This window comes from Chelonia mydas, chromosome 1, assembly GCF_015237465.2.
Source record: "Chelonia mydas isolate rCheMyd1 chromosome 1, rCheMyd1.pri.v2, whole genome shotgun sequence".
NCBI classification, from domain to species: domain Eukaryota; kingdom Metazoa; phylum Chordata; order Testudines; family Cheloniidae; genus Chelonia; species Chelonia mydas.
The window spans coordinates 207,450,505-207,477,316 of NC_057849.1; the positions used below are offsets into that span (position 1 = coordinate 207,450,505).

The following is a 26,812-nucleotide window of genomic DNA, read 5'->3' on the forward strand; positions in this document are numbered from 1 at the left end:
CTGAAAATCCCTCGGCTGCAGGCCCCATGCACATCCACGGGAGGGGGAGGGAGATGAGAGGACTACGCATGCGCATATGGACAGTGCCCAATTTTGTGTAGGTCCTAGGGGCCGTTGAGGCTATCCCGGAGGGAGGGGTTTCCATTACAGGAGCCTGGCTCACGTGATCCAGAGGAGCGGGTGCCTTGTTTGAATCCGCAGCGCAGAGAAGCGGGTGCGCGCTGTAGCGCGCGGGAAGAGCAGGTGAGTGATCCGTGCAACGGACCCAGCACGAGGGGACGGAAGTGGAGCAGCCTCAGCGCCTCTCACGTGGGGAGGGGAGAGAACGGTCAGTAAGTCACCCCCGGCGGGAACAGCCTAGGAGCACGGGGGACAGGGCCTGGGCCACCCGTGCAGCAGGTCTGGGCGGGGGAGCAGAGGCAGCCCGGCTAGTAGCGGGTGCGTCAGGGCCAATGTGCCCTGGGAGAGCATTGGCAATGCCCCGCCCTGGCGGGCAATGCCCCGCCTAGGGAGAGGGATGCCAGCCACGTAGGGGAGCAGAGCCCTCTGGGGATGGGCAGGGGACGCGAGTGGCAGCCTGTAGTGCCCCATGGGGCAGGGAGGAGACATCCTGGGGACATTGAGGCAGATTACTAAGAGTTAGCTGGGCTATACCAGCACCTCGGCAGAAACGCTCAGGAGGTGAAATCGCACTCAGCTAGTTGCCCCTGCCCAGTGATGGCATATGGTGGGGTGGGACTGCTGGCTGGGCTGTCTCGGTGCCAGCTGGATGAACGAGGGTGTTCTTTCTAGGTTTGTTATTAATGCTGTCTCCCCCCCCCCCCCCCCCCCGCTGTGTGCGGGGAACTGTTGACCCTCATGCTGGGGCTTGTGTGTTTTCTTTCCCCTTTTCTCCTCTGACAGGATGCTGGGTACATGTGGCATGCAACGGTGTCACCAAGAGGTGCTAAAGAAGAACCGGGTGTCACTGGCAAAGCAGCTGGTGTTGAAGGAGTTGCTGGAGCATCTGATAGAGAAGGACGTTATCACCATAGAAATGATGGAAACTATACAGGTATTCCTCACACTCCTGTTTGGCCTAAGCAGTTTGTATAATTTTGTCTTCTGTGAAATAGTGACATCAACAAACCTGTGTTCATATTAATTTCAGGTTTGCAGTCTGACCTGGTCTGTGCCCTCCCCTCCCCTGCCCCCAGTACTTTGAAAACTCTGGCTATGTTTTCTCTGTTAAGGAAAAGCATTGTGTCCTAAAATAGTTTAACTAATATGTTAAACTTGAGTTAGCATGTAGCATAGGCAAGAACAAGTCCATATTTAAATAGGTGTTAGTTGGTTGAGGTCACCTGTCGGACACCCTGTCAGTGATGAGAGGCAGCTGTGTAGAAGCTTAACCAAACAAAAGAAGAGAGAGAACGGAATGCTATTTGCATCCACTTGCCATGTAAATAGCACTAATGTCAGCAGTGGGTGGAGCATAAGTCCTCTCAGGTTTTTCTGTGAGGGCATGGGGTCAGAGCCTCTATTTTTAATAGGTCCTGATGAAAGCAGTGGTTTTGACAAAAATAAGTAAAACAAAAGTGGATCTTCATGGAGCATGAATCTCATAAATTGAAAAGGTGAACAAACTCAAGAAAGGTTTGCAGGTTATTTTTAAAACACAGGTCTGATAGTCATTGGTGTGATATCATTGTAATCATATCTCTGTTATAGATGTACAGTGTTATCTTTGCAAGTGACTTCACCTCAACTCAGTTTCCCTAGGATAACATCTGCCTTCAAAAGGGTGCTATAATGCTGAAATACATTCATGTCTTTAATTATACGTTACGTGCTTGTACAGTGGGGCCAATCCTGATTGTGACCATTAATTGCTTCTCCAATAAAATTATTAAAAAAAACAATGTTGTGTAAACTGCTTTAAGAAGGTTGGATAGCAAGTGGTCTAATGATTGCAGATAGGTACTAAGAAGAGCAAGGTGCTATTATTATCCTAGCTAGAGCAGTAGGGACTGATCAGTTGGGACATTCATCTCTTATAAGTAGGGCTGTCAAGCGATTAAAAATAATCGTAATTAATCACACTGGTAAACAGTAACAGAATACCATTTAAATATTGTTGGATGTTTTCTAAATTTTCAAATATATTTTAATCATAACACAATACAAATTATACAGTGCTCCCTTTATTTTTGATTACAAATATTTGCACTGTAAAAAACCAAAAGAAATAGTATTTTTCAATTCACCTAATACAAATACTGTAGTGCAATCTCTTTATCATGAAAGTGGAACTTGCAAATGTAGAATAATGTACAAAAAAATAACTGCATTCAAAAATAAAACAATGTAAAACTTTAGAGCGTACAAGTCCAATTAGTCCTATTTCTTGTTCAGCCAGTCGCTCAGACAAACAAGATCATTTACATTTGCAGGAGATAATGCTGCCCGCTTCTTGTTTACAGTGTCACCTGAAAGTGAGAAAAGGCGTTCTCATGTCACTATTGTAGCCAGCGTTGCAAGATATTTACATGCCAGGTGTGCTAAAGATTCATATGTCCCTTAATGCTTCAACCACCATTCAAGAGGATATGCTTCCATGCTGATGATAGGTTCTACTTGATATCAATCCAAAGCATTGCGGACTGATGCATGTTCGTTTTCATCATCTGAGTCAGGTGCCACCAGCAGACGATTGATTTTCTGTTTTGGTGGTTCGGGTTCTGTAGTTTCTGCATCAGAGTGTTGCTCTTTTAAGACTTGTGAAACCATGCTCCGCACCTCATCTCTCTCAGATTTTGGAAGATACTTCAGATTCTTAAACCTTTGGTCAAGTACTGTTGCTATCTTTAGAAATCTCACATTCGTACCGTCTTTGCATTTTGTCAAGTCTGCAGTGAAAGTGTTCTTAAAATGAACATGTGCTGAGTCATCATCTGAGACTACTGTAACATGAAATGTGGCAGAATGCAGGTAAAATAGAGCCGGAGACATACGATTTTCCCCAAAGGAGGTCAGTCACAAATTTAATTAATGCATTATTTTTTTTAACGAGCATCTTCAGCATGTTCTCTGGAATGGTGGCTGAAGCATGAAGGGGCATATGAATGTTGAGGCTGAGGTGCACGTATGTGTGTAGCTAATTTACCTGAACAGTGTAAAAAATGTAGTGAAGTGCACAGAGTCCTTTTGGGCATCATTCATAAGGTATGTGGCATAGACCATTCTGATGAACTCCAGCTATAAATTTCCATGACATGGAAGTTTTTTCTTTTTTAAACCCTAAGAAATTTCATCCAAAAAACTGTTAATGCTCATACAAATTTTTAATGTTCCTTATTACATTTGTCTTTAATTATGCAATCTTATATTATTTCTCAAATACTATGTCATAGTTCTTTTTTCCTACCAGTTTAGATACTTGTAACATTTTTCATATTTAATAAGGAAACATTATGCTTATACTAACACATTTTCTGATGGATTTGTATATAAATATATGGGACCTGGAACTGAGTGGTTGGGATATGATGGAAATTGTGTTTAAAATGCAGAGTGTGGAATAAAGGAAGAACAGGATAGATACTGTACAGGGAAGTGGGGGTAAGAATCATGTAGAGGAAAAATATGAAAGATACACAGCCTAGAGGGCATGATGATGGAGCATGTGAGCAGGGGGTTGGACTAGATGACCTCCTGAGGTCCCTTCCAACCCTGATATTCTATGATTCTGTGATCTCAGATGAGGGAAGAGGATTTGAAACTCACTTTGAGGTGTAATTAAAATTAATTCTGGAGGGGTTTTTTGTTCTGGTTTTAATTTTCTTATCTGTGGATCCAGGCTAAGGCTGGGAGCTTCAGCCAAAATGTAGAGTTACTCAATCTGCTGCCCAAGAGGGGCCCCACAGCCTTCTCAGCCTTCTGTGAAGCTCTGCGAGAAACCAAACAGCAGCACCTAGAGGAAATGCTCTTGAACGCCATACCCAGCCTGAGCAATGGGATTTCAAGGGTAAGAGAGGGCTACAAAATTGGAAGAATGGAACTTATTTGGGAATAGATGTCATCATGAAGGGCGAGTGTACCTTGAATGTAAACAAAAGAAATTTTTGGCTTTTGGGGGTGAGAAGAGATTGGGGGAGAACCTGAGTGTAATAAGTGATAAGCAAAGGGTTGTGGGGATAATGTACTGTGAATTGGGCTCATATACTGTGAAGAAGCATAAAGGCCTGAAAAGGTTTGTGGTGCTTTTTTACATTAAAGTTTGGGTATTGTCTAAGGGTGGAAGATTCTCTGACTAGAGAGCTGGTGAAAGTGAGTTGTTAAGAGGGGAAGGGATTTTGTTCTTGCTTTTTTATTTACAGTGGCTAATGTTTGAATAAAGGAAGCCTTTGTTAAAGATTCAGTACCATTACCATATTAACTATGGTGATAAGATCTCTCAATAAGCACTTTATACCTGGAAAAGACCAGATTTTACAATCCTGATTGTTAAAAACAATCAGAAAAATCCTTTTGGTAAAAATACAACTCTTCCCAGGCATTTTTTATACCTCATAAAGAGGCAAGGGCAGGGGGAAGCACCAGCACAATTTAAAAAAAACCCTTTGAAAGTAGCCTAAAAGAGGGGAATGGTGGGGGAGGAGGAGGTTGAGTGGGGCATCTAGCTGAGAATAAAGATGAATCCAGAGAGGGTACCCTGAATGTGAGGAGGGGGAACTCTACAGGGGGATTCAGATGGGATTAGGTGAGCATGGAGAGGAAGAGATCTTGAGTTTAAAGAAAACATAGCCTAATCCTCTTGAGCCACGCATTCCTTGTGACTGAGATCTGGATCAGAGTTGGTGATCTAAAGGTTTAAAGTTTTATATTCAATTCCTCAATCCCTACAGTTCTGTACTGGACAGATTAACAGGAATCTTCGACTGGTGACTTCATGGATTTCTATAATCTCTTGCAGCTGGGCCAAGGTTACGAGTCAAGTGTTCCGTTCCCAGTTCGTGAATCCTGCTTCTCACCAAAGAGACCACGCCGGATTCGTGGTGAGTAATCCAAGGCATGGTGAAGGTTGAATTGGCCATTTCTTCAAGGGGCAAAATGGACTACTACTTGCTCTCCTTCCCTGAAATACTGCACACCATTTTGCTTAGCCCAGAAATCTGGAAGTTCCAATGGTAACACACACTTTTCACCAAGAATGTCTTGAGACGTGGGATATTAGAAATATACTTTCAGTTAGATTAGCTTTTTTGAGTTTGTTGCTGGAGGAAGAACTTTGTTGAGAAACGACTGTGAGCCTAGTGGAAGAGATAGCAAATCAGTTTCTAATTAGCTTTCATCATGGTTCATACGATCATAGAAGTAACTCCATTATGTAAGCAAAATGTGTGAACTGTAAAATTCTGAGTTTTAAAATTCTTCTTTTTAAGTTTAAGATGTATGAGAAGAGAGGGACAGAATATAGAGAATGAGAGCCTGAGTTATTTAGTTAGCACTAGAGATTATGAGAGGATTATATTGTTATCTTAACAGCACCCACAAGTATGGTGAGTGCTTTTACAAAACAAAAGAGAGGCACAGCCACACAGACCCAATGAGTTTACAATCTAATTTTAGATGTGATTTGACATCTGGGGTTAGCAAACAGTAGGGGGAGGAAGGAAGGATTACGTCAGTAAAGTAAAAGTTACAAATCTATGGCACGTGCATGTTTTACTGATTCGGTTCTGTGGATCATGTAATAATGAGTTTTATGTTCTAATAAAAAAAGACAAGGCAGCAAATGAAAATTTTAAATAATTACTAAGACAAACAGAGTTAAATCACCAAAAAAACTTGTGATACTAACAAGAAATGTGATCCCTTTAGTCCCCTTGCTCTAGTCCCCACCCTCTCTCTTTCTTTATTATCTACATATGCCCCATCCCGACTGGATCTCTGTTACTCTTCCATTCTGGGACTTCTCATCCAACCTAAGTGTTCTTGGCTCCACTGGATCTTTGTCCCAGCCAGCATAGGAGAGAGAGACAGAAAAGGGACAATGATGGGAGTAAAAGTTGGGGAAACAAGTCACACGTCCACCCAAATTAGGCCTAATCAATTTTTTGCCTTTATTCAACAATTTCAGACAGAATTATTGTCACTTATAATGTCTGGATATTACCTTTTATGCCAAACAAATAATAACAGACAAGACAGAATTAGTAAATGGCCCAAATTACCACATTTTGGGGCACTGGGAAGGTCTTCCACCTTCCATGATAGACATTGCTTTCTCTGATCCCTTGCTACCATTCTTCAGTTTCTGGTCCAGTGTTTTTCCACTTTAGGTCCATGTTCACTATACATTTCTACATTACAGATTAACCTTTATCCAGTCGGCTTTTAGCACTGCTCCTCTTTGGATTTTAAGTAACCCAGGCATTACTCATGTGTAAGCTTCAATTACCCAACTTCTACGTTTTTCCTGCTGGTTTTGCAGTTTTTGGATCATGTCCTGGGCCTCTTCAGAAAAAGGGGGGGTTTATTTATCATTACATGTTTGTGTATCTCTTACTTACATCTTTCAACACACACATAATGTGATATTGCTTATAGGAAAAAAAGGTAAAGAAGATTAGCAATCCTATGTAAAGGAAGAATTGGCAAAATCACACTTATGCTAGCAAGGACTTGGTCTAATCATTTACCTCATCTGTGTTCATTCACTATATAGAATTACAAACTATTAAAAATATAGGTATCAATACTCTTAATCTTATCATTAACAATTCTTCATTTTGTATTTCATTGTTACGCATCAGTATGTGATTCTGTGCTCCCCTTAATCTATTGGGAAGGGGGAGTTATGAAAAACATGATGATTCTTTATTGTCAACATTTCTTAACTTAACACTTTTTTTTTTTTAATTTAAAGTCCAGTTTTGTTTGTGAATCATTGCAAAGAAACTTCATTAGAATTTTTTCTGTGAGTGCAGTTTTAGTGCCTGGATATGTAGTTGCTTTTAATGGTACCCCAACAGACAGGTTCCCTGCTTTCACTTCTGGTGCCCAGCTCCACCTTAGCATGGACCAGTGGCAGGTCCAGGCTACCCCTCCCCTGGCCACGCAGTGTGACAGGTTGGACCCCTTAGGATGCCACTTGATGTGCTGGGATACCACTGAGCCCGCCTGTTATGCCAGCCTGAGGCCCTTTTTACCTGGCCTGCTGAGCCAGGCCATTAAGCCTCCTCCAGCAAACAGACAGGCAGGGCCACACCCCACTGCAGAACAAAACAGACACTGAGATCAGATCTGGGAAGGCTCAGCTTAAGGGACTTGCCCAAGCACTCAGGTGTCTACCTCCCTTCGAGTGCAGACCCAAAGGTATATTAGGAAATCCGCCGCCTCTCTCAATGTGGAGGAAAGTATGCACGTCTCTTCTCTTCTCTTCTCCCCCCCCACCCCGCCCCATTAGAAATTACAGAAACTGGGTTTAATAAGAAACAAAATAAATTTTATTAACTATAAAAGGCAGGTTTTGAGTGGTTAAAGCGATAGCAAACAGAACAAAGTAGATTATTAAGGAAATAAAACCAAACACTTAAACTAAGTTTGTTTCACTAAAGAAATTGGTTACAAATAGTAATTTCTCACCCTAGATATTGTTGCAGGCAGATTACAGAAAGTTTTGAAAGGCAGATGCTCTGGTCTCCATCTTGAAACCTCGGTTAGTATTACTCACAAGCTAGATACCCTTCCAACTTGGGCTCGATATTTCTCCCTCCAGTTCAGTTCTTGCTTTCAGGTCTTTTGCAGTGTTTCTTAGGCTGGGGAGGTAGAGGAGACGCCTAATGATGTCACTCCCTGCCTTATATAGCTCTTGTGTAAGGCGGGAACTCTGTCTTCTAGTGGAAAACCACTGGCATCCCAAAAGGGGAGGAGTATCCAGTACCAGGTGATTCAGACCCATGACTCTGCATGGCTGTGGCAGGCATTGCCTGTAGGCCGTCTCCAGCATCCACAAGAAGACTAATCTCTTTCACAGTCCATTGTCTCTGCTAATGGCCCATTAGCCCTGTCTGGCTTTTCCATTGTTATACTGGCTGGCTGGGGGTGACACCCAAAGTCACACATTTGAAATACAGATACATAGTTAATATTCCTAACTTCAGATGCAGAAATGATACAGGCATACAAATTGGATAATCACATTCAGTAAATCATAACCTTTCCAGTGATATGTCACATGAGCCATCTTGCATAGAGTATATATCAGTTTATGTCCTATTAAGATCATAAACATATCTTCATAAAGAATATGGAGTGAAACATCATGGGCAGGTCTGGGGCTGAGTGGGTGCCCCCATAGACTGACTGTGTGGATGTTCCAGGGCTGGAGCACCCACAGAGAAAAATTAGCAGGTGCTGCTCAGCAGCACCCACTGGCAGCCAAGCTTCCCCCTCCCCCAGCTCCTCTCACCTGCCGGCAGCCCCATTGACCAACTCCTCCCCCTCCCTCCCAGCGCCTCCCACCTGCCACAAACAGCTGTTTTGCGGCGTGTCGGAAGGTCTGGGAGGGAGAAGTGGGGATGGGGCGTGTTCTGGGGAAGAGGTGGGGCAGGGAAGGCAGAGTGTGGGCAGGGACTTGGGGAAGGGGTCGGGGGGGTCAAGCACTCCCTGGCGAGTGGCAAGTCCCGGCTGGGCGGGTTCCCCAAGTGCCTGCGTGGTGCTAAATAGGCTGCTGTATAGCCGCACAGCTTACAGGGAATTTAGCACATCATCTCTTTTTTTTTGTTCCCTGGCTTAAATGTAAGAATTAAGAACTTTTAATTAAAAAAAAAATAAAAAAATAAAAACTTCCTTTACATGTCTGAAATTCTAATTGACACACTGCCATCCTGTGTATATCATACGGAATGTCAAAACAAACTACCACAGTTTTGCCTTAAAAGGTGCAGATTTTTTCAATGATTATAAAAAGTAAGTTTAAAAAAACCCCCAAACTGGAATTGTTTAAATTGCTTAAGTGCCGTTTTTAGAACTTAGATACCTAAATAACTTGAATGGTATGTATCAGGATTACTGTTGCTTTTTGAAAAAAATTTAACAGAAAAACTGCTCACAGAACTGACAGCAAGCTGGTACAACAGTGACGGCATAGGCGCCAAGCACCCATGGAGAAAAATTTGTTGGTGCTTAGCACCCACCAGCAGTCAAGCTCCCCTCCCTCCACCCCACTCCTGCCCACCGCAGGTCCCTGCTCATTAGCTCCTCCCTCTCTCTCCTGCATGCAGCAGAACAGCTGTTCAGGGGCATGAGGTGCTGGGAGGGAACAGAAAGAGGCGGGGTGGGGTGGAGCGGGGGCAGGAAGAGGTGGGGCCGTGGGGGTGGGGCCTGGGGCTGAGTGGAGATTGAGCACCTTTGGGGAAAATTAGAAGCTGGCGCCTGTGAGTGACAGTATGTGACATCACAGAACAACAAAACCTGTGAGTGTGATTCTCTGACCAGACTTGAGCCGGTGTACTACACCGGATTCAGGGCAAGGGAGATAAACATATATAGGAGAGAGAGGCTCAGACAAAATATTTAGCAATTTCCTGAATAGGCGACTTTTGGTAAACTGATGAGAGATTTAGTGTTTTCCTGCAAACTACCACAGTCTGTGTGGTGGGTTTTTTTTCTTTTCTTTTGCCCACCCAACCCCGCTTGCAACAAAATACATTTTACCTGTTCCTGCTATTATGGCAGCTGGTTCTGCCATATTATGGGATCCCAGTCCCATTGCAAGTGACTGAAAAGTGACTAAAAATTATCTTTTAGAAGACTGCTTCCTATGTGTATTATTCAGTCGTGTATACTCCTTTTAATAACTACAAAGATTCTACTGCTTTTTTTTTCTTCTGCTGCAGAAACAGCATAGCTCAGAAGGAGTGAGCTAGGTTCCCTTTCCTGTTATGCAGTTCAAATTAATTGCAGTGATACAAAAGCCAATAAAAACACTGGGATTGCATGAGTGTCACTGAAGGAATAATTGGTGGTGATGAATGCGGAGGAGAAAGCCCAGTTTGATAAATCAAACTGTGTCACTTGTCCCCAGTCCAGTTTCCTTTAATGGGTTTGAATGGATGTAACTGATTTGGGACTTGGTAAACAATTCTGTTGATGCACAAGAAGCAATAGGCACCAGTTCCTTTCTCTGAGAAGTATTGTTTGTGCAGGGCAAACAGCAGTAAAAGCAGTAATAACTTCTCATTCACGTCACAGAGCTGACCCCAAATACCGACAAGGGGATGACCTACTGGATGAAAGATGAGTGAAAACGTCTTACAGTAGAACCACACTTTAACATTAGCTAGTTAACATTTGTGCAGTGCTTTCAGTATGTGAAGCACTGTATACTATGTCTAAGTAACTGTTTCATATTAAATATGTTTTGCAGCCAGATCTTTCGTTTGTTCACTGCTGATTTTTTTTGTATCAAACAGAGCTGATGGAGCATTCCTTGGATAATGGAGATGGTCCTCCTTACGTTCTGGTGAAGCCATGCACCCCAGAATTCTATTATGCTCACCAGCGCTTGGTGAGTGCTTGGTGGGGCAGGAACTGAGGTGGGATGGTTGGATGAGCTGAAGAAAGAGCACTCCACAAGCAGGCTGGGTGAAGAAAAATGCATTTTTGGGCTGTAAATATATATATGTAGACACACATGTAACTCAAAGGTGTTACCTGCCATAGTCCACCTCATGTGACTCCCACTAGCAAGAGTCGGAGAAAACCCAGGATCAGTGTCATAATCCTGTGCTACAGACCCATGCCTTCTTGAGACAGCTATTCCAGTCTGTCACTCTTTGTGCCAACATTCACAACTACATGTGCCTGTCAGTCTGTGCACACATCTGTTTCAACTGTGTTGGGACTGACAAACTTTGCTGCTTTCGTTTTGTCTCAGCTGGAAAGGGAGGAGTTGCTCCCTAGACTCACAGGAACTGGATGAGTATTCTGTACAAATCCTATGGGAGAAGCACCTAATCCTCCACGGTGGTCTGTATGTCTCAGTACCTGTCACAAATGATGGAGCCTTCACCCCATGTGGGAAGCAAAATAGAGTGTTTCTAGCCCAAGATGGTTTCTCTATCTGTATCTTTGCATCTCTTGTGCCCCAAAGGTCTTGCACACCTCATCACAATAATGGAGTGGATGTGTAGTACCCTGTAACTTTATTTCTTTTCCCGCATAGCTGGATTTATCTATTTCTGCCCTTCTCTGTTAACAGTCATATAAGTTGATATCACAGCCCCGGGGCCTGGCACTTGTGCTCAGCAACATGCATTTCAGCAGTGAGAAGGACCTGGAGTTCCGTTCGGGTGGAGATGTGGATTACACTGCTCTGGAGATGCTCTTCAAGCACCTTGGCTACAGGGTGACTGTCCTGCATGATCAAACTGTGCCGGTGAGGAGGTTCCTTTGCTGCCTAGAGTTTGGGGTTGGGGATTTGTAGCTATTGCATTGGTCTCTTGGGGACAAGCTGAGAGTAAATGGAAGGGAAGGATGGGGCAAAGTAATGGTAAGGGGCGGTGTCCATGAGACACTCTCTCTATTAGGATATGGTCGACAATATGAAAGTGTTTGAGAGCCCCTGTATGGAAGGTCTCAGATTAATGTTTCCACATAAATATTTGTGTTAGAGAATATATGGTCTGTGAAGGATTGAGATCTTTAGGGATGTTACCTTATTACTGTCCTACTCTTCAGTAGTAAAGCTGGGGGTTTAACAGCAGCTGTAGTATTTTTTCCTAACATTTGTTACACCAACAAGCTTAATTTAATGTTAACAAAGGGCGGGGTTGGTTTTTTGTTCTGGTTAAATAATCAGCATTTCTCTATTTCATTCTGAGGATCTTGTAGAACCTCACAAATATTCACTGATTAAGCCTCACGGTGAGAGTGTAAAGTATTAACCCATTTTGTAGATGGTGAAACTGAAGTGACTTGCACAAAGTCTTGTGCAAATTAAGGTTAGAGGTTCTCTTAAAACCCAGGTCTTTTGACTTCCAGGCCTATGGTCTTGCCAGTAGACATCAGTCTCCTCAGCAAACTTGTTCTTCATTTGCTAGTTCAGTAGGAGTGTTCTTCCCTCTGAGTTGGTACTAAACCAAGTGATGCACACTAAGGGGTGCTGTGCTGCTCCAGAAGCCATTTTCTGGGTAACAGATCAAACCCAAGGACCTGTCTATTCATTAAAGATCCATCCATTGTAAACTGTTCTACCATAACAACAATGAGGAGACCGGTGGCACCTTAAAGCCTAACAGACTTATTTGGGCATAAGCTTTCATGGGTAAAAAACCCCCACTTCTTCAGATGCATGGAGTGAAAATTACAGATATGTGCCAATATATTTATGACTGTATCTGTAATTTTCACTCCATGCATCTGAAGAAGTGGGTTTTTTTACCCATGAAAGCTTATGCCCAAATAAATCTGTTAGTCTGTAAGGTGCCACCGGACTTCTCGTTGTTTTGGTGGATACAGACTAACACGGCTACCTCTCTGATACTTGGCAGTTCTACCATGTTCATCACTATTAGTATCTAAGTACCTGAGTTACCATGGGCATTTATCCCAAAAGCTGCCCCAGTATCCTTACCAGGCTCTGGCAAATAATATTCTGTCAGCCTAAGCTCCCTGTGCTGTAGTAATTGTCTATGGAATTTATTATCTCTTAAATGGCTCTTAAGGTAGCTGAATTTCAGAAGTGGTTGAGTGACTCCTATGTAGAGCCTACAAAACATTTTGGGATCCTTAGGAATGAAAGATACTAAAGAAATAAGGGCATTTTGCTGCTGTTTAAAAGCATTAGAATATTCCTTCCTCCCTATCCTCCCCCTTTAAATTAGGTTTATGGTTCACTTTACTCCTGGGGGAATTCTACATCAAAAAATTAAAAATTCTCTGCAAATAATTTTAAAATTCTGCATATTTTATTTGTGAAAACAACACTATATAATCATGCCAGTTTCAATTATTTTGGTAATTTATTTCAAAATACCTATCAGCAGCTATGTCTGTAACAGTACACAAAAAGATTCCTTTAGGAATAGTGTGTTGAGGAAACCCCTATGACACCCCAGTTCCTGTTTCTTTGCTCCCTCCCCCCAGAGCCCAGTAGGGGAGTTAGACACCCACACTCCATCGCCCCACCAGAGCCTAGCTGTGGGGTGTGTTCCCCAGGCCAGACATTCATTTGCACCCCCTAACCCTCAGAGCCCAGCTATGGTGCACCCCTAGACCAGACACCCACACCCACTTCCCCCGAGACCCTAGCTGCGAGCCGCCCCCCCAGCCCAGACACTTGCACCCCCTCCCCCTCAGAGCCCAGGGATCGAGAGGGAGAAAAAGCCTGATGCTGGATTCTGAGTGGAGTTCTTGTGTGGAGTTTCCTGCATGTCACATGCTTCTTTCAGGGTGTACTGAGAACTGCAGCTGCCGGGAACCCTCCAGCTCTCTCCCTCTTCCCCTGACAGTGTCTTTTACTTTCAAGCTGTGCTCTGCTGGGTCCAGCGGCCCCTAGTGGCAGCCAGCAGTTCATTTCTGTGGAGGGCAAGAAAACATTGATTTATGTGTAAATTCTGCATGCGCAGTGGCACAGAATTGCCCCAGGAGTATCACTTGACTCCTTCTACTCGTTTCCCTTTCTGAAGGGACCACTGAGTGTGTTTCTCTCCCTCCAGGAGATGCAGGAGGCATTGCAGATGTTCTCTCAGCTGCCAGCTCACCGAGATGTGGATTCCTGCATTGTGGCCCTACTCTCGCATGGCATCGAGGGTGGGATCTATGGAGTTGATGGCAAGTTACTGCAGGTACCTTCCGACATACTAATCCCTTCCATGGCTTTACAAAGCGGTACTGGGGAGGAGGGATATTGGGGAGGCTGGAAGCACATGTGGAGTGGATGGGAACTGGTGGGGAACTCAATGTAATACTGAGAAGATTGCATGTAAGAAGCATAAAGGGAAATTATGGGAAATGGGAAGTTATGGGGAGGCACATATGGAAAGAAGGGGGAAGTACCATGGGGATGTGCTTAGCTCTCTTCTTTCTTCTCACAGTTGCAGGAGATTTTCAGGCTCTTTGATAATGCAAACTGCCCAAATCTCCAGAACAAGCCCAAAATGTTCTTTATTCAGGCCTGTCGTGGAGGTGAGTGATGCCAGGGATCATGAGGGCCAGGTACTTGGTACAGCATTAAAGCTGGAATCTGGATTACACACACGCACACTTCCTCCCACCCAATTTGCTGTCAACTCTCCTCTTTGCTTCTCTCAGGTGTAAGCAGAACCCACATTCACCTCCCTGCTGCCACAGCCTCTGTTGTTCTGTAAGTGCCTTTCACTCTGCATGGGGTGTGTGCATTGAATCACAGACCCCACAGCACCCTGGGAATGACAAGTTTCATCATGGCATTTCCACTTGGGGCTTTCTCTTGCTGTGCCTGCATGGGGGAGTAGGGGCATATAATATTATAATCCTTGTGCAGTACTGAGTGATGCATCTATACTGTCGAGTCTTGTTTGAAATCCTTCTCTCTCTCTCGCTCCCTTTCTTCCCCCCGCCCCCGCAATGTCCTGGAGCTGTTGTCTCCTCTTTCCCTATCCAGAGCTCCCAGAACTGGGCTCTCCTAATGTCAGAGCCCTTTCCTCTTATCCACCTTCTGGTCCCCAAACCAGTGTTCTCTCTAATTTTTTTTACATCCATGTGCGGAATGAATTTGTTGTGTGCAACAATACGGAGGCGATGTGGGGTGGGGCTGAGGGATTTGGAGTGTGGGAGGGGGCAGAGGCTTGGGGTGCAGGGGGATGAGGATTCTGGCTGGGGGTGTGGGATCTGGGGGGGTAGGGATGAGGGGCTTGGGGTGCGGGAGGGGGCTCAGGCTGAAGCAGAGGGTTGGGGTGCAGGCTCTGGGGTGGGGCTGGGGATGAGGGGTTTAGGGTGTAGGCTGCCCTGGGGCTGTGGCGGGGAGAGAGGACCCTCCCTCCCCCACCCTTTCTTGCCGCAGCAGCTCGGGTCCAGGGGAGGGGCACCTCTCTGTGGCAGCTCTGGCGGGCCTGGGCTGGGCCGGGCCGGGGAGGGGCTCCTGTCTCCGGCTGCGGCAGTTCTGGCGTGGCGTGGCTGGGCTGGGCCGGGCCGGGCCGGGGAAGGGGCTCCTCTGCCCGGCAGCTCTGGGCATTTTACAGGAACTTAGCTCCAAACCCTTGTCCATGCCTCTTCCCACCTCTGTCTCCTTCTGTTCCTGAAGTTCTTTCCCTTCTCCATCCATGCACTATGTCTACTCTTACGGCAGTATGTAGAGTGTATATACACTGCGCACACCCGTAGCACGCTTGTAAATAGAGTAGTTGATATGGCACTGCTTAGGTGAGTAGATACCTGCCTGAACCTTAAGATGTATACCCTGTGTGGCTCTCTAAGCACCCAAGCAATGCCTCCCAGTTTTAGGAGTGTAGTGTCCCACTGCTGTGAAAGGCTGAAGCAGCAGGGAAAGGCTTATGCAGTGGGGAGGCAGCTGGGAAAGGCTCTGGCAGGTGGAGCTGCTGGAGCCTTTCCCTGCTGCCTTTCATTGCCAGATGTAGCTACACACCACAGCCTGCTTTTCACAGCTGCATGTCATCACTCCCAGAGGAATTCATGCATTGCACAGAATTCATGTTACATGCAGAATTTTTTTCTGCAGGAAATACGTTCTGCCCCCGAAGTGCTGCAGTTCCGCCTTTCACCCACCAGAGGCCGCTGTGGCACCAGAACAGCCAGCAGCATGAATGCATCTGGCTGTTCTGGGACCACAGTGGCCTCTGGTGGGGGAAAAATGCAGTACTGCAGCACTTCTGGGGCAGAACATAAGTTTTTTGGTGGGGGGGGGGGGGGGGGGGGGGGGGGGGGGGGGGGGAGGAATTATGTATATGCACATTGGCACAGAATTACCCCAGGAGTAGAAGTTCATCACAGCACTCTGCCCATGGAGCCAGGTTAGGACAGAGTGGGGCACATGGAGCTGCTGGGGGTGTGTGGGTGTGTGTGAGAGAGACAGACTGGGGTTCAGAATGGCTAGTATGGCGGGGTGGGGGACAGACTGGGGCATAGATTCAGGAGCTAGTAGGGTGACAGCCTTGAACGAGGGGCTGAATGGGAGTGCGGGTGCAAGGCCATATGGGGAGGGGGCTGCAGGGACACATGGGGATGTGGGGAGGTGCCAGGACGGGGCAGATATGCCTGACTGAATGGGAGAGGCTTGGGATCAGCTGGGTCTGCATGGGGGAGGCTCCCCAACTTCCTAACAATCCTTATTTTCCCCCCCTCCCGCAGCCCAAAAAACTGTTCTGTACTTATGCCACCCACACCCAACAACCCTCCAGGTTCACTCCAGGCTCCTACTCTCTCCCTTAGCTCCTCCATTACCTCTGACTCCCCCAAGCCTTTTCACTGCTTCTGACAGGTGAAGGAAATACAGTTCTGTATTGTAATTTAAATGAATTACTCAAAGTTCTGTATTAATATGCCTAGTAAGGAATCTATTTGTGTGATTTTAAAAAAAAAAAAAAAAAAAAAAATTTACCAGAATCTCTTTTTTGGTCTGTTTTGTTACAGACATGCTTGCTGACAGATATTTTGAAATAAATTACCAAAATAATTGAAACTGGCATGATTATATTGTGTTTTTGACAAAATATACAGAATTTAAAAATATTGTGTGTAGAATTTTTAATTTTTTGGCTTGGAAATTTCCCAGGAATAATATTATATGTACCCCATATGCTGCCACCAGTGTCAACAAGGCCATAGTCTCCTACTGGCCTCATTGCCCCTTTTCCAATCTCCTCTTAATCTTCTACCTGTCTCCTTTTTCTCTACTGTGCTGTCCCCATCACACTTCATGCTTCTCACTTCTTGGTTCCTTCGTAACTCTAACGTGGCCCTACAGCATGCAGACGCTTCCCAAGTGATATCCTCCTTTTGGCCCTGCTGCTATGATACAATCCAACACAGCCTCTCTTTAGAGCATCTGTTGTACAAGCTGTCTTTCTGTCTGTGTCGGTGGCAGTGAAGTCTGAAGATGACTGTTGAAGTCTCTACCCCTCTTCATAGTTGCTTGCAACTGCCTTACAAATTTTCCTTTTGGGCTGAAAGTTCATATCTGGAGGTGGGGGTGTTTAAGCAAAATTAAGTCCACCATTTGAGTTTGGTGAATTTTATTTCAGACTTGGAAATCTCCCAAATCTCAGAAATAAAAATTTCTAACTGGACCTCAATAGGAACGTTTGGGCAAAAAGATGTTCAGCTGATCTTTTTTTAAAATATCATAATAACTTGAAGTTATGCTGTAGTACATGTAGGAACTACATACAGTAAGATTTTAGTGTGATTATAACATTTTCCTGTGTTGTGCCGGCAGATGCTCTCTTGTACAGAAGTGAAAATGCATCTGAGTTACCTGCAAATGTGTCTTTGTTTTTTTTTTTTATTTTAAAGGAGCTTGTACCCCCTTTTTTTATTTAATTCTTTCCGATGTATAGGTTTTCCCTTCTAGTGAGAGAATGGTATGGTAGATCTCAAATCAATGAAGGCTACGCTCAGAAAGACCTCAAGATTTCTGGAATATGCTGCTCAAAGAGTTTCACTTTTGTTTCTACTGCCTGTCCCTCCCTTCTCACATTTATCTCCAAGCTTCTTCTTGTTCAGATTTATTCTACCCCCAACAATCTTCTATTAATTGAACTTTTTGAAACTTTGCACTTTTAGAGAGAGGTAAGGGATTGACTCTGTGTACACAAATTTGCAGAGGGACAGTAGGATTGAGATCTGTTTGTTTTATTTATTTATTTATTAACATTTTTGCTGTTAACAAGCATGTTGTCTCTGGAGACACACATCCACAGTTTGAGAACTGCAAAACTAAGCATCTTTGATGGTATCCTCTAGAGCAGGGGTCTCAAACATGCGGCATGCGGCCCCCGCTGTTATTTCCTGCGGCCCGCCATAGGCACCAACTCCGTGGGCGCTCTGGAGCACCCATGGGGGAAAAATTAGTGGGTGTTCTGCACCCACAGCGGCCAAGCTCCCCTTCTCCCCCCAGCGCGCCCCATCCCCACTCCTTTGCCTACCTCCCAGTGCTTCCCACTGCCAAACAGCTATTCTCCAGTTATTCTCCACTCTAGAGGCCATTTCAGATTGTCCCAAAAATGCAGGGCAGGATTTTCCCTACCTCAATCCAGATGAAGAAACAGGCTGCGAGAGTCCTCTGCCTCTCTTAACCCTAATGCAAGAGGTTAAGAAGAACAATTTTTCTCTTTCCTCCTTGTAACAATCTTTTATGTACTTGAAAACTGTTATCATGTCCCCTCTCAGTCCTCTCTTATCCAGACTAAACAAACCCAATTTTTTCAGCCTTCCCTCATAGGTCATGTTTTCTAGACCTTCAGTCATCTTTGTTGCTCTTCTCTGGACTTTCTCCAGTGTGTCCACATCTTTCCTGAAATGTGGCCCCCAGAACTGGACACAATATTCCAGTTGAGGCCTAATCAGTGCGGAGTAGAGCGGCTGAATTACTTTTCCTGTCTTGCTTACAATACTGCTGCTAATACATCCCAGAATGATGTTTGCTTTGTTTTTGCAACAGTGTTACACTGTTGATCCATATTTAGCTTGTGATCCACTCTGATCCCTTTCTGTAGTACTCCTTCCTAGGCAGTCATTTCCCATTTTGTATGTATGCAACTAATTGTTCCTTCCTAAGTGGAGTACTTTGCATTTGTCCTTTTTGAATTTCATCCTATTTACTTCAGACCATTTCTCGTTTGTTCAGATCATTTTGAATTTTAATCCTATCGTCCAAAGCACTTGCAGCCCCTCCCAGGTTGGTATCATCCACAAACTTGACAAGTGTACTCTCTAGGCCATTATCTAAATAATTGATGAGGATATTGAACAGAACCGGACCCAGAACCTATCCCTGCGGGACCCCACTCGTTATGCCCTTTCAGCATGACTTTGAACCACTGATGATTACTCTCTGGGAACGATTTTCCAACCAGTTATGTACCTACCTTATAGCAGCTCCATCTAGGTTGTATTTCCCTAGTTTGTGTATGAGAAGGTCATGAGAGTATCAAAAGCCTTACTAAAGTCAAGATATACCACATCTACCGCTCCTCCCCCCCCCCCCCCCCCCCCCCCCCCCCCCCCCAAGGTTTGTTACCCTGTCAAAGAAAGCTATCAGGTTGGTTTGACATGAGTTGTTCTTGACAAATCCATGTTGACTGTTATTTGTCACCTTATTATCTTCTAGGTGTTTGCAAATTGATTGCTTAATTATTTGCTCCATTATCTTTCCGGGTACAGAAGTTAAACTGACTGGTCTGTAATTCCCCGAGTTGTCCTTATTTCCCTTTTTATAGATGGGCACTATATTTGCCCTTTTCCAGTCTTTTGGAATGTCTCCTGTCTTCCATGACTTTTCAAAGATAATTGCTAATGGCTCAGATATCTCCTCAGTCAGCTCCTTGAGTATTCTAGGATGCATTTCATCAGGCTCTGGTGATTTCGTGACATCTAACTCGTCTAAGTAATTTTTGACTTGTTCTTTCCCTATTTTAGATTTTGATCCTACCTCATTTTCACTGGCATTCACTATGTTAGACATCCAATCGCCACCAACCTTCTTAGTGAAAAACGAAACAAAGAAGTCCTTAAGCACCTCTGCCATTTCCACATTTTCTGTTATTGTCTTCCCCCCTCATTGAGTAACGGGTCTACTCTGTCCTTGGTCTTCCTCTTGCTTCTAATGTATTTGTAGAATGTTTTCTTGTTTCCTTTTATGTCCCTACTAGCCCCTTGTTTTGTGCCTTGGCTTTTCTAATTTTGTCCCTACATACTTGTTGTTTGTTTATATTCACCCTTCGTAATTTGACCAAGTTTCCACTTTTTGTAGGACTCTTTTTTGAGTTTTAGATCATTGAAGATCTCCTGGTCAAGCCAGGATGGTCTCTTGCCATACTTCCTGTCTTTCCTATGCAGTGAGATAGTTTGCTCTTGTGCCCTTAATAATGTCTCTTTGAAAAACTGCCAACTGTCTTCAATTCTTTTTCCCCTTAGACTTGCTTCCCATGGGATTTTACCTACCAACTCCCTGAGTTTGCTACAGTCTGCCTTCTTGAAATCCATTGTCTTTATTGTGCTGTTCTTCCTCCTACCATTCCTTAGAATCATGAACTCTACCATTTCATGATTATCCATAAAAATAGCATTAGTTGAGAACTCTGAACAACAAATTCTGGAAGCGATATTAAGCATACTTAAGCAAGTTAAAGACCTGCACGAGACCTAATGTATGGGGGACTTTATCTCCTATCAGCCTACTGTGATGTTTTTACACCTTCCTTTTTGAAGTAGCTGGAGTTGGCTACTGTCAGAGACAGGACATTGGACTAAATGTAGACTTGAAATTTAGATGAAGGTTTCTAACCATCAGAAGAATGAAGTTCTGGAACAGCATTCCAAGGGAAGCAGTGGGGGCAAAAGACGTATCTGGTTTCAAGACTAAGCTTGATAAGTTTCTGGAGGGGATGATATGATGGGATAGCCTAATTCTGGCAATTAATTGATCTTCAACTATTAGTGGTAGATATGCCCAATGGCCTGTGATGGGATGTTAGACGGGGTGGGATCTGAGTTACTACAGAGAATTCTTTCCTGGGTGGCTGGCTGGTGAGTCTTGCCCACATGCTCAGGGTTTAGCTGATCGCCATATTTGGGGTCGGGAAGGAATTTTCCTCCAGGGCAGATTGGCAGAGGCCCTGGAGGTTTTTCGCCTTCCTCTGCAGCATGGGGCACGGATCATTTGCTGGAGGATTCTCTGCACCTTGAAGTCTTTAAATCATGATTTGAGGACTTCAGTAGCTCAGACATAGGTTACAGGTTTGTTACAGGAGTGGGTGGGTGAGATTCTGTGGCCTGCGTTGTGCAGGAGATCAGATTAGACCAGGAGCGGGCAAACTTTTTGGCCTGAGGGCCACATTGGGTTTCCGAAATTGTATGGAGGGCCAGTTAGGGAAGGCTGTTTCACCCTAAAACAGCCAGGCGTGACCTGGCCCCCTATCTGATCCCTCCTGCTTCTTGCCCCCTGACGGCCCCCCGGGACCCCTCCCCCATCCCCCCCCCACCGCTGACTCCCCCCTGCCCCCCATCCAACCCCTCCTCTTATTCCTGACTGCCCCCCGGGACCCCTGCTGCATACAACCACCCCTTCTCCCTGTCCCCTGACTGCCCCCCCGCTGCCCCATTCAGCCCCCCTGTTCCCCGCTCTTGGACCCCCCCAACCCCAATCCACACCCCTGCCCACTGACCACCATCCCAAACTCCCCTGCCCTCTATTCAACACCCCCCCCGCCCCCGCCGCTCCCTTACCATGCTGCCTGGAGCACTGGTGGCTGGCGGTGCTACAGCCGCCCCACCCAGAGCACTAGGACAGGCAGCGACGCTGCCCGGCTGGAGCCAGCCACGCCACCGCAGAGCACCGGGTCAGGCCGGGCTCTGCAGCTTTGCTGCCCCAGGAGCTCACAGCCCTGCTGCCCAGAGCATTGCGCCAGTGGTGCAGTGAGCTGAGGCTGCGGGGAAGGAGAGGACGGGACGGGGGCTAGCCTCCCAGGCCAGGAGCTCAGGGGCTGGGCAGGAGGGTCCCATAGGCTGGATGTGGCCCATGGGCCATAGTTTGCCCACCTCTGGACTAGAGGATCATAATGGTCCCTTCTGACCTTAAAGTCTATGATTCTATGAAATGGATCTTGAGTTTGATTCACTATGGCAATCTCTGTTCCCATGCTCCCCTTCAGGCCTTTTCATTTAAGGACTGAGAGAACTTGTAGTTCAGAACTGAGTGTTCCAAAGAGCACTTAGCAAAAAGCACTGAAGACACAAGGCTTTATATCCTTGAAATGTCTAAGGTAGAAAACATGCAGGAGGGGAAAAAACATTAAAAAGAGAACCAAAATCCCTTCAGTCTTCATATGTTATAAAGAACTAAAAAAAGAACCACTATTTTTTCTTTGCAGGTCCCCTTTAGATGTGTAGGGGGTAGAGGGAAATGCAGAACTCAGATCATCCCTGGTCTGGTCAGACTGAGTCAGTTCATTGCAGCAAGCTGAACGCTAGCACTTTTTGGTATCCCCAGCCATGCATGCAGTATCAAGGCTCTAATTTTTAAATAGTGTTTCTAGTCTTCATGGCTCTATAGAGAATCTGTCCAAAAGTGCAACCAGTGCAGGGATTCCTGATTTCATCTACAGATCGAGAAAACTAATAGGTTTAAATGGGTTCTGTTGGAACTGTTGACATTGTGAACTGCTATTTTAGCAGACACATCCTGCTATCCTGGGATTGAGGGGAAGATTTGGGATTTGGAGTTGTGTCCAGGGTTTAAAGAGTGCTGCAACTTCCCAACACACCCAAATTCTTGGTGATTATAGAGCTATGCTACTGTAATATATAGACATTGAATAAGAGCTAGTGATACTGCAGCAGTGATACTAAATTAACTACAATAGTAGTGTGGGCTTAGTCAGCACAATATTAACAGAGTTACTATTGCTGCCAGTAATCACAGAAGACCAAATGTAGAAGGAAAGAGGAGTTTAAATGTTATAGGCAAGGGAAAAGAGATTTTCTGTTGAAATTTGAGAAGACAGAGATACAGAAATGCAGGAGTTGTAGAGAAGGTTCTTGTGCTAACAGCTGTGGCGTTGGGTCCTGGACAAAGGAAGCCAGCACTATGCAAGCAGATAGGGCTCAGTGACTGGGGGAATATGAGGAGACTGCACAACAGGTTTGGGAGTAACTTGTTTCCCTGTTGCTGTTTTTTTTCCCCAACCCCTCAGATGAGACAGACCGGGGAGTGGATCAGAGGGATGGGAAAGAGCGCTCTGACTCTCCAGGCTGCGAGGAGAGTGATGCCAACAAAGAGGAGAATCCCAGGCTGCGTTTGCCCACACGTTCTGATATGATCTGTGGCTATGCCTGTCTGAAAGGTATCAGGGAGGGTCCCAGGGAGGTGTCTGTCTCCCTGTCTTTGAGGGTGTTAAAGGTGGTAGCCCTCCTCTGAGCTTCAGCAGTTCCCCTGTGTGTGTCCCTTAGAGACTTCCTTCTCTGGATCTCCCTGTGTTTGTCTCTCTCTCTTTTTTTCACCGTGGGCTGATGCACTTTTTATGTTTTCAGGCACAGCTGCCATGAGAAATACCAAGCGTGGATCCTGGTATATTGAGGCTCTCACCTCTGTGTTTGCTGAGGATTCTCAAAACATGCATGTGGCTGACATGTTGGTGAAGGTAAGCTGAGACACCCCTCTCCTACATTTGCCTGGTTCTTGCAGTGTCTTATGCTTCAAGTTGTTAGGCCTGAGCTGCCCACAGAAGAGTGCTCCTGCCCCACACTCTACAGCAGAGGTTCTCAAACTGGGGGGTCTCAAACTGCAGAATGTATTCTGAGGGGACATGAGAAGCTTTAGGAGAGCAGAGGCTGCTGGCCGGGCACCCAGCTCTGAAGGCATCGCCAGCAGCAGCGGAGGGTGGCAATGCCTGGCCAGAAGCTGCCGTTCTCCACTCTGCCTTCAGAGCTGGGCAGCGGTATATACTTCTGTGGTGGTGGTGTGGGGGGGCATAAACAACTACAAACACACAGAAGGGGGGCTGCAATCAAATAAGTTGGAGGAAAAACTGCTCTGTGGTACCTCCTGCTGTGAATGGCCATGGCAGAGCCTCCTACATCCATTGCTCCTACACCATTATCTATAGAGCCTCCTGCTAGGAGGAACTGAGACAGTTCCCTAGAACTAATTCTCTGTGATGCCTCTACCTGAGAGCTTTAGACTGGAGTAACTTAACTGGCTGATCTGTTTGTTGGGGCTTGTTTCACTTATACCCCAGGAATGAAGTTTTCCTTAGCTCTGTTTGTTTTGTTTCTCAAACCACTCCTGTTTCTTTCCTCTTTCAGGTGAATAGACTGATCAAGCAGCGAGAAGGCTATGCCCCTGGCACAGAGTTCCACCGATGTAAGGAGATGTCAGAGTACTGTAGCACACTCTGCCAAGACCTTTATCTGTTCCCTGGCTATGTTCCTAGGAACTAACCCTGCTGTTCTTGCTCTGACGGATGTTCTGACAAAGCTTTAATGTGGACAGCCACACCTTTACTGCTGTCAGTCTGGACATCTGACAGTGCAGCCCACAACAGGAAGTGTCCCTTCAAGATTGGGTGTTCTTCCTGCTTGTGTGACTCTCGCTAACTCCTCTCTGTCTTGGAGAATCTCGCAACTGTTGGTGACCCCCAACTCAGTTCAAGGTTTAAAATCTTAATGTTCCACTGGATTGTCTCACTTTTAGCTGCTGGGCCAAGGGGAATCAATGGGGGAATCAGGGCAGTGGTGGCAGCACCTTTTGAATGAAAGGAGACCTGTGGGCATTGGTAGCCGGGAATGTGAAATCAGAATCAGCCTTTCCTTTTTAAATTTTGGAAAACTTGGGTCTGTTTCTGTCAGGGTTCCCTCCCCACGCTGAATGTGGAACTCCAAGTGGTCCTTTCCCTGATTCTTTGCCACCACCAAGTGATTTAACAGTGTACCCTCCAAGGGCAAAAAATCTGTGCCTTGGGGAAGTTTTAACCTAAACTGGTAGAAATAACCTTAGGGGGTCTCTTATTTCTAAAATAATTTTTTTTTTTATACTGCTTAACTTGTTATGACTTTTTAAAAAATTCTCTGCCTGGTTTCCCAAGCAGCAGGGTCTACAACTGTGAAGGACAGGAAGGGATGCCCCTCCCTGAAGTCAGGAGAGACCTTCCTCCCAGTAAAACAGAATCTCTCACCACTGAAAGTCCATGGTGAAGGTTTTCTCTTCATTTTCCAGTATATACCCAAGTCTGACATACTCATCTGCTTTGGTTTGGTTTTTGTGTTTTTGTTTTATGTGTTTTTTTTTTTAAAGTCGTCATATTTTGCCTGTGTTTTCTGTAGCCATAGGAGAATTTCAGATTAGCTGGAAAAGACATTGTGTTGAGATCTAGCTCTGAAAGCAAAGGTATGTTTTTATTTTAGAAGTCTGATTCTGTCTTGGAAATATTTTGAATCTGGGAACTCCAGGCTTGGTTCCCTCATGAGTTCCAAATGTGAGTTAGTGCACAGTTTTTGTAACATCCACATCTAGTTGCTGTGGTTTTCTGACCATTTAAATACTTCAGCAGGCTTCTTATGAGTCTATATACTATACCAGGCTTATGGATTCCTTGTCTTTTTTGTTTAAGAAATGTATAAATCTTTTTCCTTGCCAAGAGCCTGTCACTGTTTCTTCATCACAGTGATTTTCTTTCCTTCTAAAGTTTCTTTAAAAAAAGGGGGGGGGGGGGGGAGTTTGCAGAATTCAGCTTCACTCCCCCCCACCCCCCACAACTTTTGCTCCCCCCAACTATGGGCAGATAGAGATCTTTGCTTGTCCACTGTTCAGTGCCACCACACAGGGCCAGTCAGAGAGAAGAGATGGAGTAGGACACTCCATCTGTTGGAATCTACCTATGCATTCTCTTTTCCAGTACTGTAATTGTCTCCCACTTCAGGACCTGCCCTGGGGTGTGATCAGGGAGATAGAGGGTCATTCTGCACCCTCCCTTTGTTGTCCTCTTGTGTGTTTCATGGCAGCCAAAGCCCAGGAGTGCTGGATTAAGGTCTGAATTCCTGAGCCTACTTTTTCCCTACTCCATGGCAGTGTGTTAGCAGCTCTCTCACTTGGATTACTCTGTGTGTCTCCTTCTGCCAGGATCTTTCTTATTTTAAAAAATATTGTAGGGTTTTTTTATATTTCTGGAGGAAGGCCAGAAGGCTAGGTGTCTGCTTCCTTCTTGCCTTGCCCAGCAGATATGAAGGTCATATTCTTCCAGTTAAGAGGTGTGCTGCACGGTTATATGTCCTACATACAGCAACTGAGGAGCAGAATACCAGTGACCATGTCTGCCAGCTGGCACCTTACCCTGGAGCTCAAGATAGCAACTCAGGGGGTATTTCCTCTCTAGATGAGAAGTTTTTCTCTGAGTGCTCCTTCCTCTGCAGTAATGCAGTGTTGTGCAATGAATGCATATCAGTGCGGCATCTCCTCTCTATTTGGTGAAGGGAACTCCAGTAGAGCTACACGAGGTCTCAATGTCACTGCCACTTTCATATATACTTTTTTATATGCCTGTATGTACTGCCTCTGGATGCCAAAATACAGAGTTCATGTTTGGTTATATCTGTGCCTTGTTTCCTGTCTAGAACACTGCACCTTTTTTTTTTTTTTTTTTTTAAACCTCCCTAATGGAACTTTGTGTATGGAGAGAATTTTGAATGAGCTTTTGTGCAGCAGTGCCCAGGGACTCTGCTTGGGGGGGTTGTGTTCTTGTGCTATTGCCCAGGCATTCTGGAGTAGGGAGTGTGGCCAACTGAGAAATAGTTGGGCTGTGGTATGAGGCAGACTTCCTTACAGCAGTGATCAGCCTGAGTGTGAGTGTGCCTGGTAGGTTGCGAATGGAATCAGGTCCTAGAAAATCTCCCACAAGGGTGAGGGTTTGTTCAGAGCACCTGCCATTAAAGCTGTGAGTCTGTTTATAAGAATTAGCCACACTGAGGAAAGAATATAGCAGAGGGTTTTTTAATAATCTCTTCCCCTGTGGCCACCTACTCCATCCAATTTCACAGAAACGGGCATCATAAAGGTTCCCCTGAATGACATCTCCCTGTCTCTTACTTTTAGTGTTTTTGCAACCCACATATG

At 45.2% G+C, this 26,812-nt stretch overlaps 1 protein-coding gene across 4 annotated transcripts; it reads left to right on the top strand.

Annotated features, from left to right (window-relative positions):
- On the top strand, positions 1 to 26,288 carry CASP2 (caspase 2). Of its 4 annotated transcripts, none has more exons than XM_043543706.1 (11): positions 1 to 332; positions 904 to 1,054; positions 3,839 to 4,006; positions 4,955 to 5,036; positions 10,461 to 10,555; positions 11,249 to 11,425; positions 13,707 to 13,835; positions 14,085 to 14,175; positions 22,899 to 23,048; positions 23,236 to 23,345; positions 24,010 to 26,288. In XM_043543706.1, the coding sequence occupies exons 2-11, from the start codon at positions 905 to 907 to the stop codon at positions 24,142 to 24,144; spliced, it is 1,287 nt and encodes a 428-aa protein (XP_043399641.1). In that variant the 5' UTR covers positions 1 to 332; position 904; the 3' UTR covers positions 24,145 to 26,288. The 4 variants fall into 4 exon arrangements, with proteins under 4 accessions (XP_043399641.1, XP_027684583.1, XP_043399686.1 ...); XM_027828782.3 differs by having other exon boundaries at positions 2 to 243; XM_037911345.2 differs by lacking the exon at positions 1 to 332 and adding an exon at positions 386 to 792.
- Positions 26,289 to 26,812: the final 524 nt, after the last annotated feature.